This window comes from Marmota marmota, unplaced genomic scaffold (genome assembly GCF_001458135.2).
Source record: "Marmota marmota marmota unplaced genomic scaffold, marMar, whole genome shotgun sequence".
Lineage (NCBI taxonomy): Eukaryota > Metazoa > Chordata > Mammalia > Rodentia > Sciuridae > Marmota > Marmota marmota.
The window spans coordinates 6,530,603-6,547,917 of record NW_025999990.1 but is presented as its reverse complement, the minus strand read 5'-3'; the positions used below and the strand labels follow the sequence as shown (position 1 = coordinate 6,547,917).

Here is a 17,315-nt window from a genome sequence, read left to right as displayed (position 1 = left end):
ACCTTCTCTATAGAAGGGATCAGGAAATTAAAGTTTAGAGAGGCTGATAAATACGTGCAAGATGATCTGACTAGTAAGTGGCAAAACAGGATTTAAACCAGACATTTCAGAATCCCAGTCCTTACTCACCACATGGAACAGCCTCTCCAGAGGGTCTTAGCATCTTACTCAATTCACTAAAACACATTTAGCAAGAACCCAGTGGATGCTTACTTCACATTGTTCTTGCTACTGAAGGGGAGCCAAGGGTATTACCTAGTTAGGGATAGAAGCCTAACGCAGTGAAGCAGCTGGGGTACATCAGATTATTACATTGAAACGCAATGACTGGCGCTGCACCTCCACGTGGAATGAGCTCACTGAGGCTGTGAGAGTCAGCGGAGACTTCCCGGGAGCCCTGGGGTAAAGAGAACCGCACAGATTTGGATGAGTGGGGAGAAGGATGGCACTTCCTTTGAGAATAGCTTGAGGGAGAGGAAAAAGTGGGGAAGCGGCACCACTGAAGAGTGACTGGAGCAAAGGGTTGCTAAGTTCTGGCTACGTCTGAGGAAACCGTGCAGCTCCCAGCACCTGGTTAAAGAGCAGTTGAACACTTGTCACACAGACATGAGGACAGGTTGAAAAGGGAAGCAGACCACCAAGCAGTCGCATCTGCCCAGCTCTCTGCAGGAGAGAACTGAGTACGGAGGGATGATAAATCTTCCAAAAGGGTCAGTAGCTTCCTAAAAGTTTCCTTTGGCCTAACGGAGCAATGTAAGAACTGGAAAGATCTTCCAGAAATTACAAAAACAAATGAGATACATGGGCTGTCACACACCTGGATCCTGGCTACTCCGGCACTGAGGTGAGAGGATTGTGAGTTCAAGGCCAGCCCTGAATACCTAGGGGTCTCAAAATGAAAAAATAGCTGGGAATACAGTTCAGTGGTAGAGTACCCCTGGGTTTCATCCCTAATACTGAAAGCAAAAAACAAAACACCCACAGATAATTTGGTTCTTGGCTGCCAGGGAGATTCTGAAGAACATGCCTATACTATCCTGCTGTTCTTCCAATAATAGAAAGGGTTTGAATTAAGTCATCCCACTCCTGTGTGATCAGAGACTTACTTAAGTGTAATATCCAGTGCTGTGGACCAAAGCCAAGCTGAGATGCTCACGCAGGTCTCAAACCCAGTCTTGGCCTCAGGGACACCCCAGTGTCATACGGCTCTCCAGCACAGGCAGGAGCTTGCCATGCCAGCTGAGGAGCTCAGTGATAATACTGCCCTTCTACCCTGTCCACCAAAGCAAAGCCTAGGGAAGAGAGGCTTTCTTACGAGGTGTTACTGACTCTAGCAAGATGAACATTTTCAGATTCACAATTATATTTACTTATATGTCGTTTTCTAAATCTATTTTTTATTCCAAAATTCCTTTTGTTGGATCTAAATATCTGGTGGTTTTCTTAATCAAGTTGTTAAGATCATAATTTCCAACCAGCATGTCTGATTTATCCAGAATTATAAATCAACATGAATGGTGAATTGTCTCTGTTTGCAACAGGATAAGATCTATGATCTAATTAAGGGAAAGTTCTTTGGGTGTGGCTTGTGACAGGAGATTAGGATAAACCCCAGAAATATTTAGAATATTATAGCTTGAGAAATGTAAGAGTAACATTTCTAAGAAGAAAAAATTGTGGCTTTCTCTTCCTTTTCTTATCCAAATTGTCATTTGGTTCTGCCTAGACTCAAAAGAAAAAAATGTGTTGTGTCTATTTCAAAGAGCTCATGGATCATGGTTTTCCAAAGGTGGAAGGAGAGCTGTGGGATTTGATACTCAAGGAAAAAGTAGAGAACAGAAAGACTTGAAGCTGGAGGTTGGGGGTTTAAGCCAATTTTGACAGGTTTCGGTAGATATTGCTAAATTCTGACATTTCTGAATGATGTCATACCCCCAGATAGTTTCTTCAACTATCTTTTATAAAAAGCATATCTATTATAATAAGGTCTGAGTAAAATGTTGAATCACACAAAGGATACAAATTAAAGAGAGAGAGGAAAAAAAGTTGTGTGGGAGGGGCAGAGCCTTATAAAACCAGTCATTACCATGTCTAAACTGTGACAACTCTCCAAGGAGCATTTCCAGTCAGACAGCAGCTTCGAGAACAAGGTAATTCAGCTCTTTCCATGACCATCTCTATGGGATACATGATTTAATTTTTTCTCTTCTTATAACAGGCATTATTTATGTATTGAGAATTCAGGTGTAGGATGTTTCTACAGGGTTAGTTAAAAAATGTAGTGCTATTTTATTGATTAGTTGTTTATTTAACTAAAAATATGTTAGTTTAAGATTTGAATTAAATTATAATAGCACTTGATTTTGAATCTCAGAAGCCAGCAAATGCCTTTGTAGCATTAACCAAACCAAAATGAGCCTTTATTCAAGTTTGATGTCATGTTATTGCACAGGTTAGAATATGTATATTCTGCACTGGCTATTATGTTGTTGCTGAATATGATGGACATAGCTGCATATATTAAAATATTTTCTCTTAAGCAATGAAAATATTTTTAAATAAATAAAAGGAAAAGAGAGTTCTGTTTTCTTCTAAAATTAACTGTCAGAAGCCACAGAAATAAGGCAGGGATTTGAGCCGGTTCCATCCAACATCAGAGTATGTTTACTGAATTTAGTTCAATAATGGGCCAATTTTGTGAAAGAAGAAATCAGCTGAGCGTGTTGATGGGCTGACTAACTAGGTAATTTTATACCCACAAACAGATAGTTATTCATCATGAAAATTATCAACCTACAGAAACTGCTTTTAGTTTGTGGGCAGAATAAGTGGTAATTTTTGATGGGCTGTTTTCCTCCTATTATTTTTTCTTAGTTTTCTTTTTTGGGTGGTCAATGTCAAAATATTCGCATTAGAAAGTCACACAAAAAATTGTTTAAAGTGCTGCAGCAAATTGCAGTCTGACATCCAGGGTCCGTGAGCAGAGGGACTGTGGCAGTGTGCCTGTGGCACCTCCCAGATTCTTTATCATCTCAGCCGAGTTTCAGTGGCACAGTTGACAACCTGCATTTCAGGAACCAACACAAACATCAGGAAGTCCAGCCCTGCATATGAATTCCATTCACTTGTCTCAGTGGTAATATTAAATAAACATTGATGGGAGCATGTATTTGGAGGTTAATGTGGTGAGACTTATTATACTGTCAAGCGATTCACAAGAGGCTACCTGTTCTGGGAAGCTCTGGAACTGACACCACTCCTTGATTTCCATTTTGCATTAATTGTCTTGGTAATTCCCATCATATTAAGCATAAGGTGTGGGCTTGTCTGAGAGTCAGAAACTGATATGCAAACGCCATCCTAGATTTCTAAATTGTGAGCCTCTCAAATCTTATTTAAGAAATTTGTAAAGAAATCACTAGATTTGTAATCAGAAAGCTGGGCCAGCCTTGTGCCGGACCAAATAACCAATGTGCAATCTACATTGTTATGTTTTCATTAATTTAACAGGAATTCCTAAGCTTTATTGGGCAAGTAATTGTGTAAATTAAACAACAACAACAACAACAAGTTGCTGAAGAAATTAGGTAACTACAACATAGACATAAAATATTATTATTTATTTTTATTTTATTTAATTTTGCAGTCCTGGGGTTTGAACAGAGGTGCTTTGCCACTGAGTTACATCCCTAACCTTTTTATTTATTTATTTTTTATTTTGAGACAGGGTCTCATTAAATTTTTCAGTCTGGGTTTAAACTTGTAATCCTCTTCTCTTAGCCTCCCAAATAGCTGGAATTGTAGGTATATGCCATTGCACCTGGCATCAAATATTATTTCTATGTTAAATATGATATATTTAACCTAGTTTAGAAATAGAATTCAGAAGAATTTTTAGAGAAGAAAATGAATCTGGGACAATTTGATTCTATTCTTGTTAACATTTTGATATTTATCAATTTATCTTAAATCCTAACTTAGAATTAACAACCCTTCTTGATAGTTTGTCTCAACACTTAAATTTTACTAATGTCAAAATGACTAAGCACATTATTACAAAGAACTACTATTCTGGTTCTAATCTCTTATTTGAATTTTCACATGGAAACAGAGAAATACTTTATTATGTTTTTAAGACCCAGCTTGTTTCCAAAATATGTTGGGGATAATATATTTAGAAAAATCTCTACATGAGTCTAGTTATAAAATGTTTTAATCAGTAGAAGGAAGAATAAACAATCTACTGAGCCATTCAAGTCAAACGAGGTGATGAAGCAAGAGAAAAGAATTAGTGGTTTTTTTTAAATGTGATAAACTTTCTAGGAGCTTTCTAGATTTTCTACTTTCCTCTTTTTATTTCCTCTTTCCAGCATTTCTCAAGCTATAACTTGCCCAACTCTGACGCATTATAGTGGAGCTACACATCAGCAAGTGAGGGTCACCAGGAAGGGTGGCCTTCTGGGCGCAACCTGGACTTGGAGCCCTGCTCCGCTACAGACTAACTGTGTGACCTTACCTGAGTTATTTAACCTCTATGAGCATCAGCATGCAATCCAGGCACTAGGGGTGTGATTACCTCATACGGATACTATAAAGGTTGAATGAGGAGACGAAAGGAGAGGACAAGTTTTTATTTAATTTACTATTTTGTCTTGACAAACTAGAACTGAATCATATTTCAAATGAGAAACTTTGATGCAAATTTCAATCACTTTCTTAAAAAAGAGGGACTTATCCATCAAAGTTTCACACAAGACACACATGGATTAGAGAGACAAGGGATGACTGACTGGTCCTGGTGGGAGCCCTGGCAGGTAGGGGGACAGCTGCAGGAATGGCTCATCCCAGGGGGCTGCCCAGCCCCTCTCAGTTCTGGGAAGTCATTGTCACAAGAAAGTTTCCCCAGAGAGGATGAATGTCAGAGTCCTTGATGTGTTTATGGATTTTGGTAATTATAGGGTGCGGTATAAACTATGATGAAAGAAAGACAACTAGAAAGATGATTGTCCCTTTGAACACACACACACACACACACACACACACACACACACACCTTGGGAGTTTCCAAGCATTCACTTGCACACAGAACCTTAGGTCATGGAGGTGTGTCTGTGATTTATTTTCAAGTGGCAATAAATGGAGTGTATGTGTGTGTTTTGTACACCTGGAATTATCCCTGCATTCCTGCCCAGGTGGCTTTCCTGGCAGTGGGGGACCAACAAAAGGGAGCCCTTATTGTATTTCCAATTATGAATTTCCCAGCACAGAAAGTGCTTTTAAGGCAAAGCTGTGGTTATGTGCAGTGTTGCATGCATGTGCGGGGAGTGGGGGAGGCATTTGTAGGACCTGGGTGACAGTACTGACTCTCAAACATAAGCCACTTCTAGGAATGGAAACTTGAAAGAGCATTGTACATCTCAACTGGAGCCAACAGGAATATGTGTGCACGTGACATATCTTTGAATATGTATGACTTTTCCCACATGTGTGTGCCACGTGGTTATGCATACGGTGCACGTGAGTGAAGTGTATCATGACCCTGGAGGCCACCTATCTGGCTGCAATTCCTACTCCTGCCCTTTATAGTTGAATGGCAAAGGTCAATTTAATCTCTGCATTTCCTTTGTTAAAAGAAATAGCCTGCCTTATTGCCTTCCTTATAGGATCTCAGTGAGGATGACAAGATTAGTGCAGATAAAGTATTCAGAACACACCTGTTAGACAATAAGAACTAAATGAATGCTTTTGTTACTGCAGTTATTATCAATATTCCTATATAGAGTAACATAAAGCATCACTGCTCATCATAAAATTGTTCACTATATCTCAGAATTGCAACATAATTCACAGAATCTGGTGAAAAGTGAGATTGCAGGCCAGGTTAAAGCATTTCCAAGATGGACACAGGACAGCTTGGCACCATCATGGGCCCTTGTGGCTGCACAGGTCACATGACCTTGAAGTTCTCCCTGTCCTCCCTCATGTTAGTCCATGGAGGAAGAACAGAGCAGGAAACCCTACCCTATGCAGGGAACATCTGCCGACCTCACCCAAAATGCCACACCATCTTTTGGATTGTTTTTCCCATCTTTATTTTCCTTCTAGATTGAAGCAATGGAAGATCTTTATGTGGCGAACACCATCTTTGCCCTCAATTTCTTCAAGCATCTGGCAAAAGTGAGTCCCACCCAGAATGTCTTCTTCTCTCCATGGAGCATCTCCTCCACCATGGCCATGGTCTACCTGGGTTCCAGGGGCAACACTGAAGACCAGATAGCCAAGGTAAGTTGGCACTGAAGCTTCACATTAGGCCTGAGTGATTCCTGAACTGAATTGTAGAGTTCTTCTTGTTTTAAGCTCAGGTCATCAACCCTAAGAAGACAGAGATCGGGCGTGCTAACAAATCACCAGCTTTTACAACACAGATTCCTTAGACTTAAATGTACAAAGCAACCAGGAAACTCCTCAAGCGTAGATAGCAGAAGGCATATCAGAGTTTATTAGCTTTCAAGGCTGAAAATGTTAAGTGACATCTTTCATTTTAATTTCCACATTCATACTATTCAAAGTGAGTGTTTTGCACACATTCTCTCACTTGGTTTTAAGATAAATATCACCTTATAGATGACAACATTGGCAGTGTGAATGAAGAACCTCTCCCAAGGTCGCCCACAGTATTCTAACCCCCAGTTCGGGCTCCTTCCCGTTGCTCTCCCACTGTGGAGCAGCTGTTCCCCTTTCCTATGAAGAATTCCTAATGGCTTTAGGAGAATCACAGAGAGAAAAGAAATGCACCAGGAGAGTGGTCACCAAACTCACAGAGACACATAGGTAGACGTGGCTTCAGAGGACCTCATCATATCATCCAGCCTGGGAGCTCATGTCCACATCATGGGGCTTGGCATCATGAATGGCCAGTCTTCAAATTCAAGGTGGACAAGTGTGCAACAGCATTACTAGAGACTCTCTGTCAAGGCCTCTGCTTTCCTTCCCTGGTGAAAGGACACAGATCCAGGCAGGGGACCCTTTCTGCGGTGGCTGAGGTCTTAATTTGCTGAACTGCTTCAATTGCACATGATCATAGACTTAAGGGTTTCATTCAGCACTTTAAAATTCTCATGATCCTGTTTTTCCTAGACCAGTGAGCGATCTGGACGTGGTCATCATGTAATTAAAATTCCTTTCTGTTCGCATCCATGCTGACATTAAAATCAAATTGCTTTAAGTACACGCAGGCATTGTGCTTTCAGTCACACCAAAATGCCACCGGCTGGTTTCTGGATTCCCATGAGAAATGTACCTGAGAATTAATACATCCCTTTCAGGAACACGGTGACCCATTTAGGGTAGAGCACATTGGCCAATCCCACTGCAGGAGGAGAGGAAAGGACTTATCACTGTGCTTGTGGCAGTTTAAACATCAAGACTATGACAAAACCCTTGCTCAACTTGATACCAGCAGGATTTGGCAACATACCTTCCCCTTTATCTTCTTTCTCCTGGAAAAATAAAGAGAGTAAACTGCATTGAAAACCTTTAAAGACATCAGGGGTTTACGTTTTTGAATGTAAAGGAATCAGAAGCAACACATTTGAGGGCAAATGCTAAGTAGATGTTCCAGGTTGTTAAAGTAAAAAACTTGGTTTTGATACTAAAGGAAAAATGAATGCATTGGTCACTCTGGCCTCAAGACACCTTTTCTGTATATCAAGGTGCTTTCAGAACTTGGGACTGTGCAGATTTTATATAATCTTTTAATAACTTGGTTGCATGTGCAGATTTTCAAATTCTAATGCTTATTTACTTTCTAAATTATAAAAAAAATAAACCATGCAGTTCCTTGCTTGGATGAGGAAGCCATGGACTTCAGGGAGAGGCCCATAAGTGTTTGAGTCCTGGCTTTGTCACTTACTGCATATGTGCAGGCATGGAAACCCTTGGAGCTGCAGTTTTTTTCTTATATAAAATGGGAATGAAAATGTGTAACTTGTAAGACTGCTGAAAAGATTAGAGAGAACATGTGGACACCTAGCAGCAGTAGTTGTAACAATAGTTCCCACTGGTTACTGCCATAGCCCGAGAGCTCTCTAGGACCGTCTTCAAAATTCTATGAGGTAGTTGCTGTGATTATCACACTCATTTTGCAGATGAGGAAATTAGGGTAAGGAGAAACCTTCCAGTTGGGGACAGTAGCAGCTGGAAGAGGTGGCAGAGCTGTAATGAAGGAAACTCCTAGAGAGCAGAGGTCCATGTGAAATCAGGGTGCCAGTGAGGAATGTCTTTGCAGCTCTTAGGGTGAGGCCATGGACCAAGGATCTGTGCAGGCCAAGCTGCATCGGTGGGTCTCAGGGTGGCCCAGGGTCACCCCACATCCCCACTTCTGCAGGCACATTGTATGAGTGACTTTGCAGTGAATAAGGGTCAATTGTCCCGGAAGGGAGGGAACCAGAGAAGCCATTGTAAGAAACATCCTTCCCTTGTGTAGGGACAGAGTGGGACCTCTTCTTTTCAGAGAGTGTGGCAGGACCTATGACATATGCTGGGGGGGGGGCATTTTTAAGGTCCCTCAAGTGTTAACTTTGCCCTCCAGTCCAGGAATTCACCAGCTGGCCAGGCATGGCTGCCCTTCCTTATCAGCCAAGCCCCAGTCATGAGTCCATTTACAGGATCAGCTTCTTACCATGGGTCCCACAAGGAATTGCAGCAGGTCTTGAGGTGGGGACCCTACAGGTGCTGAGACTGACAGGCTGGACAAGTGTCAGTGCTGTGGGGAGGGGAGGTTGCTTCTTAGAGGCTGGTCTTTACCCGCCAGCTTCACTGTGTGATCTCAACTGCCCACTTGCACTATAGATCCATCTTGTGGTCAGATCCTTGTAATCTGTCCCCCCGCCTGGACTGTAATCTCTCTGTGTACATATGATTTATGTTAATATTTTGGATGATCCCTGTTTACTACCGAGGATCTGCTTTTATGCTTAAGCTTCTTTTGACTCTTAGTTTTTTAAAGATAAGAGAGAGAATGATATGAGAGAGACAAAAAGTTCTGAGTTAGTTGTATTATTTTCTTTAAAATACTGGCACTTTTTCAAGACAATTTATGGGCTGGGTGATAATTTATGTAAGTTAGGGAATGGGTTATAAATTGTCTCATAATAACAAACATCTTCTAAAATGACCAGTGTGTGAATTAATACAACCGCCTCAGGTGGTTTCCTGTAAGGGAAATTAAATTGCGGACCCTTCCGTGTCACATAGAAGGGGTATTTGGTGGCTCCCCATACACAAGGCAGGGAGCCAGAGATACTTGAGTCCAGCAGGAGACCGTCACCATTCTCCCTGTTTCTGATTGCAGGTGCTTCAGTTTGACAAAGTTGGAAACTACAGTATCGCGTCAGGGGCCCCGCAGAATCTCACTGGTTGTGACTTCATGCAGCAGATACAGAAGGGAAATTATCCTGATGCCATTTTGCAGGTAACTGACTCATTTCTTCATATTTCTTTTGAATTCTATTTCTAGGAACTTTTTTTTCAAAATCACAGTATTAGGCTGGGAAGGAACCTAGGACAGTTTCCTCCAGCCACAGAGAGAAAAGGAAGACTCAGAGTCATGAAGTAAATTTCCCAAGATCAACTAATAACCAAGGGCAGAGCCAGGGCAGAATCCACACTCATGACTTTAGACCAAGGCAGTTTCTCAATTCTACCATAACCCTCTACCATTAGATATTTATTTTTAAACTACTCTTTACTATAGACACCTACAATACATATGCGTGGGTGGAAATTTCCAGAGGAGAGAGGGTGTGGGGGTGTGACAAATAATTGAGCAATGGTGAAGGCCATTCCCAGTTAGTGTGTGAGAGGCTACTGACTCTCAGAGATCTGTCTGTCTGTCTGTCTATCTATCTGTCTGTCATCTGTTCTCAATACTCCATTTCCTTAAAGGTCATCAGCTGTCAGGCTACACTCTAGGAACTGGGTAGAGATGTGCTCCTGTTGGTAACCAGCTTCCATGCTTATGCTCATGAGACAGATTACGGGGAGGTGTCTCATAGCTTTCTTCCTGAACATGGTGATGCTCCACCCATCCATCCATCACACAGGACATGGTGGGCTAGAGGAGGTGGAGAAGGTGCCTATAACCTGGAGCTTACACTGAGTGTCCTGTAATACCTGGAAGTCCATCTGGGGGGCTCCTTCTCTGCTCCATCTCGGCTGCTGCTGTGACTGAGCCCCGTGTCTGTCACAGTGCTTACAAGCTTTCTGATTGTAGGTGCTTACAAGTTTTGGGTTGTGCACTGGAATTCCCGTTCACTTTTGTGGTCTTCTAAAACCCAGATTTTCCACTGTGTAGGTCACCCTGTAAAATGGGTACCTATAGAAGCCAAGTGAACCGTGTTAGATCATTTCTAAGGTAACATGTGCCCCCTAGCTTTATCGACAGCTTCACAATTAACAAACGTGACAAATAAAAATTGTAGACATTCTAGTTATGCTATGGTGTGATTTGATCTCCCTGTACATTGTGAGATGATTATCACAGTCAAATTTACACACCACCACAACTAGTTATCGTGTGTGTATGGGGGGAGTGAGAACATTTAAAATATACTCTCTTCACAAACTGCAAGGAAGCAATATGGTATTTTTAACTATAATCAGCATGCCATACTTTAAATCCTCAGAACTTATTCATCTTTTAAATATAATGAAAATTTCTTACAGAACCTGAAGTTTAGAAACTCAAAAGAAATCTACTTTTCTTGGAGGTTATTGGTGACTCTTGGTTGAATCCAATCTATAAAAAGGGTAAACTTGAAACAAATTAAGTTTTATCTCATTGGCTTTAATGAACCACATCTTATCAAAACCACTTCCTCAGAGATTCTTCTAAAGGACCAAAAAGATATATGCATGATTACAGTGTTTTATTACTATGTTGAGAAAAGCTACCATTGCTTAAGAAATATCTTGCTTGCCAGTCCTCTTTTATAAAAAGAAAATCCCACTCTTCTGTTTAAGGCGCAAGTGAGGGACAAAGTCCACTCATCCTTCCACTCCATCAGCTCAGACATCAACTCAACCACAGGGGATTACTTATTGGAAAGTGTCAGTAAGCTGTTTGGCGAGAAGTCTGCAAGATTCAAGGAAGTAAGTGAAGCCTTTGACTGAGATGACTGGGGTCCCGAACCAGCAGCAGGGCCTCTGTCCAGGGGCCTGTCTACAGTTCATGAAGAGTCAGGATTCCATGCAGCCTCCTTGAGGCTGGCCTAATATCTCCCAGTCCCTCCTGTTTCCTCTGTCAGAGTTTTCCTCTTCCTATCACAAATGTCCCTGTTGCAGAGTACTAATCAGGAGGATGAAGCCAACTTTTTCCAGAGTCACTGTTCCCCACATGAAACCTCTCTGCTTTTGTTTATTGTCTATTATGTGAATAATGCAAGAGAGTAGACAGAGTTTGTGCTGGAACGTGAGGAGGGGGTTACGGAGAACTTGTAATCTGTTCTATGTCCTCCTTCAGCACCACTCCTGTGAAGTTCCATCCCAACTCCTCCCCCAGGCCTCCCAGGCTTGACAGGAAACCCATAATTTAAAATCACACCCTGGCTTGTTCATGATATATTCCATGTAATCTTTGGCATTTTCTTGCATTAAAGGAATACATGCAACTCTGTAAGAAATATTACTCAACAGAACCCCAGGCAGTAGACTTCCTGGAATGTGCAGAAGAAGCCAGAAAAAAGATTAATTCCTGGGTCAAGACTCAGACGAAAGGTAACACACCGAAATATTTTCTTTTTTCCAGGTTGGTCTTTTAAAATCATCCTTGAACTTATGCTTCACTCCCTTAAAAATTGTCCAACTTAAATGATTTTTGTTAAATAAGTTTATTCATGTTTAGCTCAATGATGTTTTAAGAGGAAAAGATGAGACTCAATAATAGAAGACATGTCCAGTACTTAAATGTTCTGCTTTTAGATATTATCAGAGTATAATATCTAAAAATTTCAAACAGGAAATATTAGAATTGAAATAATTGTGGTCTGTGCTCTCTGTGCACATAAACAAAGATAAAAAAGACTTGCCCCTAAGCTTAGTATGAGCCTATGAAGAACACTGACCACGGAGCAGGGAAGAGTCATGAAATTCTTTTCACTCTTTCTTCTTTCCCTATGCAAAGCCAGTACATTGTCAAGTTCATTGGTTTTCTAAGTCACCTGTAGCATTTTAACTCCAGTCCATGATTCTTCTCATAGGCATCCCCTTTCCTTTGCATTTTTTACAAGGACTCAAACTTGATTAAATCATTCATTCTTTATTATTGAATGAATTTGTTAAGTCAATAAATATTTATGTGTCACATATTATATGCCAGGCAGACAGTGTACAGAGATGAGGATAAAAATGGTCAACCTAGCCATCATCGACCTGTAGTCTAACACAGCAGTCGTGAGGTTAAATGGCACAATGCCTTTGAGTGGTGGGGAGACTTCAGAACAGGTGCTCGTTACAGAGACTGCTCCTCACACTGTGTTTTTAAAGATCAAGCCAGAGGCCATCGTTTCTAAGAACCCTCTCTGGCTCACTCCTTTGCAGCCTTCTCAACATTATCAGAAGACTTTTCATTTTTAGCCCAATTAGAGCAGGTGGTACAGACTGTTTCACAACGGATTTTGAATGCTTCTTCCAGCCTTCGAGCCTCTTCGAGATGCTTCTTTCTTCTCATCCCTTACATCAGTATTCCTCCTACTTTATGCCCACCACAACTTAAAAACATGTTTTGGAAAACCCGTTCAACTTTCAGATCCAAAGACTGTCTTGAGCAGGTCTAAAGGGACTCAGTGGCAAGCTGTAGGTGACCACTGTTATATTCACTGAGCCCCTTTCACTTCCTTCTGGGTTCAATAACTGTCAGAAAACCATGAAACATTGAGCAAACAGTATAAAGAGAAGTGAAAATCTCCTTTCCAAATTTGACAGTAATTTTGTACTTGAAATGCATTATTCTTTCATTTTCTCTTGGATTTCACAAATATTCTGAGCTTCAAGTAAATTTAGAGGAAAAAAATTGAGCATGAAGATCAACATCTCCGCAGAATTTGACAAATGGGGACACTCAGTGTGACAGATACTTACTTGAAAGTTCCAAGAAATCCTCTTCTATGTTGAAGGCTCTCGATTACAAACCCTAACCCCATGTTATGTTTCCTGTAGGCAGAATCCCAAACCTGTTACCTGAAGGCTCTGTAGATGCGGAGACCAGGATGGTCCTGGTGAATGCAGTCTACTTCAAAGGAAAGTGGAAAATTCCATTTGAGAAGAAACTCAACGGGCTTTATCCTTTCCGCGTGAACATGGTATGAGACAACAGGATGCACTTTTCTAATCACATACTTTAGGGCTTTAGATAAGACAAAGATGGAAAAATCAGACACAACTCATTGATTCTCCTCCATGACAAGTTGGTTACAACTCATGTGTGTCAGACACTGACTTTTCCAAGTTACTGAGCTTCATTCAATAATTTCTTAGGAGGCAATATCCGTAGTGGTGAGGACCAGGGATTTTCCAGTCACACATGCTGGAAAGAGTCAAATGCTGGCTCTCCCACTTACCAGCTATGACCTCACTGATCTTTTATGTACCTAGTTTTAACCTATAAAACTAGGATAACATAATATCAATTTTAAAGGTTGTTGTAAGTATTTAATGAGACTTTACAGAGTGGTAGGTACTGAACAAACAGTAATTCTTTTTTCTTTTTCTTTTGGTACTGAGGATTGAACCACCAGGGACTTTAATACCGAGCTATATCTCCAGCCCTTTTTATTTTATTTTGATTATTTTGAGACAGGGTCTCACTAAATTGCTTAGTGCTTCACTAAGTTGCTGAGGCTGGCCTAAAACTTGCAATCCTCTTGCCTCAGCTTCTTGAGTCGATGGGATTACAGATGTGCACTACCATGCCCAGCAAACAGTACTTTATTAGTATTATTAGGTATTCTTGTTATGATCATTATTGTTTCTTACCTTACTGAATAAAAACTTATCTTGAAAAAGCTAATCAGAATACCCACTCTAAGTGTATACAAATAATTAAAGTACATTGTTGGTGGGACTGCAAATTGGTGCAGCCAATTTGGAAAGCAGTATGGAGATTTCTTGGAAAGCTGGGAATGGAGCCACCATTTGACCCAGCTATTCCCCTTCTCGGTCTATTCCCTAAAGACCTAAAAAGAGCATGCTACAGGGACACTGCTACATCGATGTTCATAGCAGCACAATTCACAATAGCAAGACTGTGGAACCAACCTAGATGCCCTTCAATAGACGAATGGATAAAAAAAATGTGGCATTTATACACAATGGAGTATTACTCTGCATTAAAAAATGACAAAATCATAGAATTTACAGGGAAATGGATGGCATTAGAGCAGATTATGCTAAGTGAAGCTAGCCAATCCCTAAAAAACAAATGCCAAATGTCTTCTTTGATATAAGGAGAGTAACTAAGAACAGAGTAGGGTCGAAGAGCATGAGAAGAAGATTAACATTAAACAGGGATGAGAGGTGGGAGGGAAAGGGAGAGAGAAGGGAAATTGCATGGAAATGGAAGGAGACCCTCAGAGTTATACAAAAGTACATACAAGAGGAAGTGAGGGGAAAGGGAAAAATAATACAAGGGGGACAAATGAATGTCAGTAGAGGGGGCAGAGAGAGAAGAGGGGAGGGGAGGGGAGGGGAGGGGGGATAGTAGAGGATAGGAAAGGCAGCAGAACACAACAGACACTAGTATGGCAATATGTAAATCAATGGATGTGTAACTGATGTGATTCTGCAATCTGTATATGGGGTAAAAATGGGAGCTCATAACCCACTTGAATCAAAGTGTGAAATATGATATATCAAGAACTATGTGTTTTGAACAACCAACAATAAAAAATTAAAAAAAAATAAACTTCATTTCTTCGACACTAGAGGAGGGTTCATTCTCTTTTAGGTTTGTTTGTAAATGGCATTTTAGGATTCACCTTCACACTTCACTTTTGAATACTTTCAGACTCAGCACGTACCTGTACAGATGATGCACTTGCACGAGAAGCTGAATATTGGATACATAGCGGACCTGAAGGCTCAGATTCTGGAACTCCCATATGATGGGGATGTCAGCATGTTCCTGTTGCTTCCAGATGAAGTCGCCAATGAGTCCACTGGCCTAGAGTTGGTGAGGCAGTACAGCATCAACCATGCTGAAACTTCTGAGGCTGAACCTACATAGTGTGAGATAAAAAGTAGAAAATCTACACATAAAAATGATTTGCAGTTTCTCCCAGAAATACGTGAATCAATTGATAGTCCACGTGGCATGTCTCAAAATTTCACTCAAAGCCTTCATCATATGTTATACATGTTACTTTCTTGAAGAATTTTGACCAATCTCTTAAATTTTTACATTCCCCACAAGGTGGGAAGTCACAGATTTTAACATTGGACTTACTCAGCGGGTCTTTTTGTTTGTTTTGTTCTGTTTTGCAGCTGGAAAGTGAAATAACTTATGACACACTCAACAAGTGGACCAGCAAAGACACAATGGCTGAAGATGACGTGGAGGTCTTCATTCCTCAGTTCAAACTGGAAGAGCGCTACAAGCTCAAGTCCATTCTGAGAAGCATGGGCATGGAGGATGCCTTCAACAAGGGCCAGGCCAATTTCTCAGGAATGTCCGAGGGGAATGACCTGTACCTTTCTGAGGTGTTCCATCAAGCCACCGTGGATGTCAATGAGGAGGGCACTGAAGCAGCAGCTGGCACTGGGGCCATTATGACGGGGAGGACTGGTCACGGTGGCCCACAGTTTGTGGCAGATCATCCTTTCCTTTTCTTTATCATGCACAAAATAACCAAGAGCATCCTGTTTTTTGGCAGATTCTCCTCACCTTCTAATTGAAAATTTCTGTTTCCGCACAGGATTTTGTAGCCTGAGCTATCAGCTTCAGAATTGCTATGTCAAATGCCAAAAATTTAGAGACTTTTTCTTAATATTTCTGTTCTTCTGAACAACTTCTGCTGCACACTGAATACAAACTCAGAGATAATTACACAACTGTCAATCATAACATGACAACTCTATTCATCATTTGATCTCCTAAAATGAGATGATATACATTTAGTTCTTCCCTGTGGTTAGTTTATATCATAGCGGTAGCTTTTTCTGTTATTTATTATTTTATATAATAGTGTTTTTTTAATTATTATTCAGTCTATTTAATATAACTGATAAAGTTACAGAAGCAAGGGGTCAGTCTATCTAAAGAAATGCATTCACTTGTTTTTACAATGAAGGATAAGTTTGTGTCCCTACCATGCTCTTCCATAAAAATATCTGGGAGAAATCATTGAACAAAAGGCAGATGGTGGCTGGGGTTGTGGCTCAGTGGTAGAGTGCTTGCCTTGCACATGTGAGGCACTGGGTTTGATCCGCAGCATCACATAAAAATAAATAAAGATATTGTGCCGATGTGTACCTAAAAAGTATTTTTTTAAAAAGGCAGATGTTTGTTATGCACATTTCTAGCATTATGTATCACATATGTGTGTGCAGCTCATGTAAAATTACAAACATGCAATAAATCAACATGTTTACGCTCAATTATTCACTTGTTGTCCTTCCAATAGGTCTGCAGATCATAAGACCTTGCATACCTTGCATGTCACTCAGCATTCCACTACTGTGACAGAGTACTTGTTGGTCACAACTCGGTAATCAACTTTAAAAGGGAAAGGTTTATTTGAGCTCACAGTTTCAGAGGCTCTAGTTCATGGCTAGTGGCCATGTTGCTTTTGGCCTGTGGTAAGGCAGTGCCTTAGGGCGGGGAGCATGTGGTGAAGTAAAGGTGCTCAGTTCAAGCCAGGGCATGTAGCTCAATGGTAGAGCACCTGCCTAGTACACACAAGGCCCTGGGTTCCATCCTCAGCACCACAAAACAAAAATGTTGCATAGTCAGGGTGCCAAAGAAAAAGGAGAAAACAGCATCCCATAACACCCTTTGAGCACATCCCCTCAATCACCTAAAACCTCCCACTAGACTCCATCTTTTAAAGGCTTCCACTGCCGAGGTGGTTTTCAGTAGCACTAAGCTGAGCACCAAGCCTTTAACCACATGGGCCTTTGGGGAACACTCCAGATCTAAACTATAGCACCTCGATGCCCAGGAGTTGAGCATCATGACTCCTTTGCAGGAACCCTGAAGGAATAGGCAGGATAAAGGAGCTGAGGGCATAACCACCCATCTTGCAGAGAGACCCAGCGTTGAG

General features: G+C 41.0%; 1 protein-coding gene across 2 annotated transcripts; it reads left to right on the top strand.

Annotated features, from left to right (window-relative positions):
* The first annotated feature begins 2,057 nt into the window (after positions 1–2,057).
* Positions 2,058–16,653, top strand: Serpinb2 (serpin family B member 2). Of its 2 annotated transcripts, XM_048806110.1 has the most exons (9): positions 2,098–2,150; positions 3,511–3,587; positions 6,106–6,282; positions 9,353–9,472; positions 11,023–11,151; positions 11,658–11,775; positions 13,216–13,358; positions 15,062–15,226; positions 15,538–16,653. In XM_048806110.1, exons 3-9 carry the CDS (start codon positions 6,115–6,117, stop codon positions 15,946–15,948), a joined length of 1,254 nt encoding a protein of 417 aa, XP_048662067.1. In that variant the 5' UTR covers positions 2,098–2,150; positions 3,511–3,587; positions 6,106–6,114; the 3' UTR covers positions 15,949–16,653. The 2 variants fall into 2 exon arrangements, with proteins under 2 accessions (XP_015337801.1, XP_048662067.1); XM_015482315.2 differs by lacking the exon at positions 3,511–3,587 and having other exon boundaries at positions 2,058–2,150.
* The last annotated feature ends 662 nt before the right edge of the window (positions 16,654–17,315 follow it).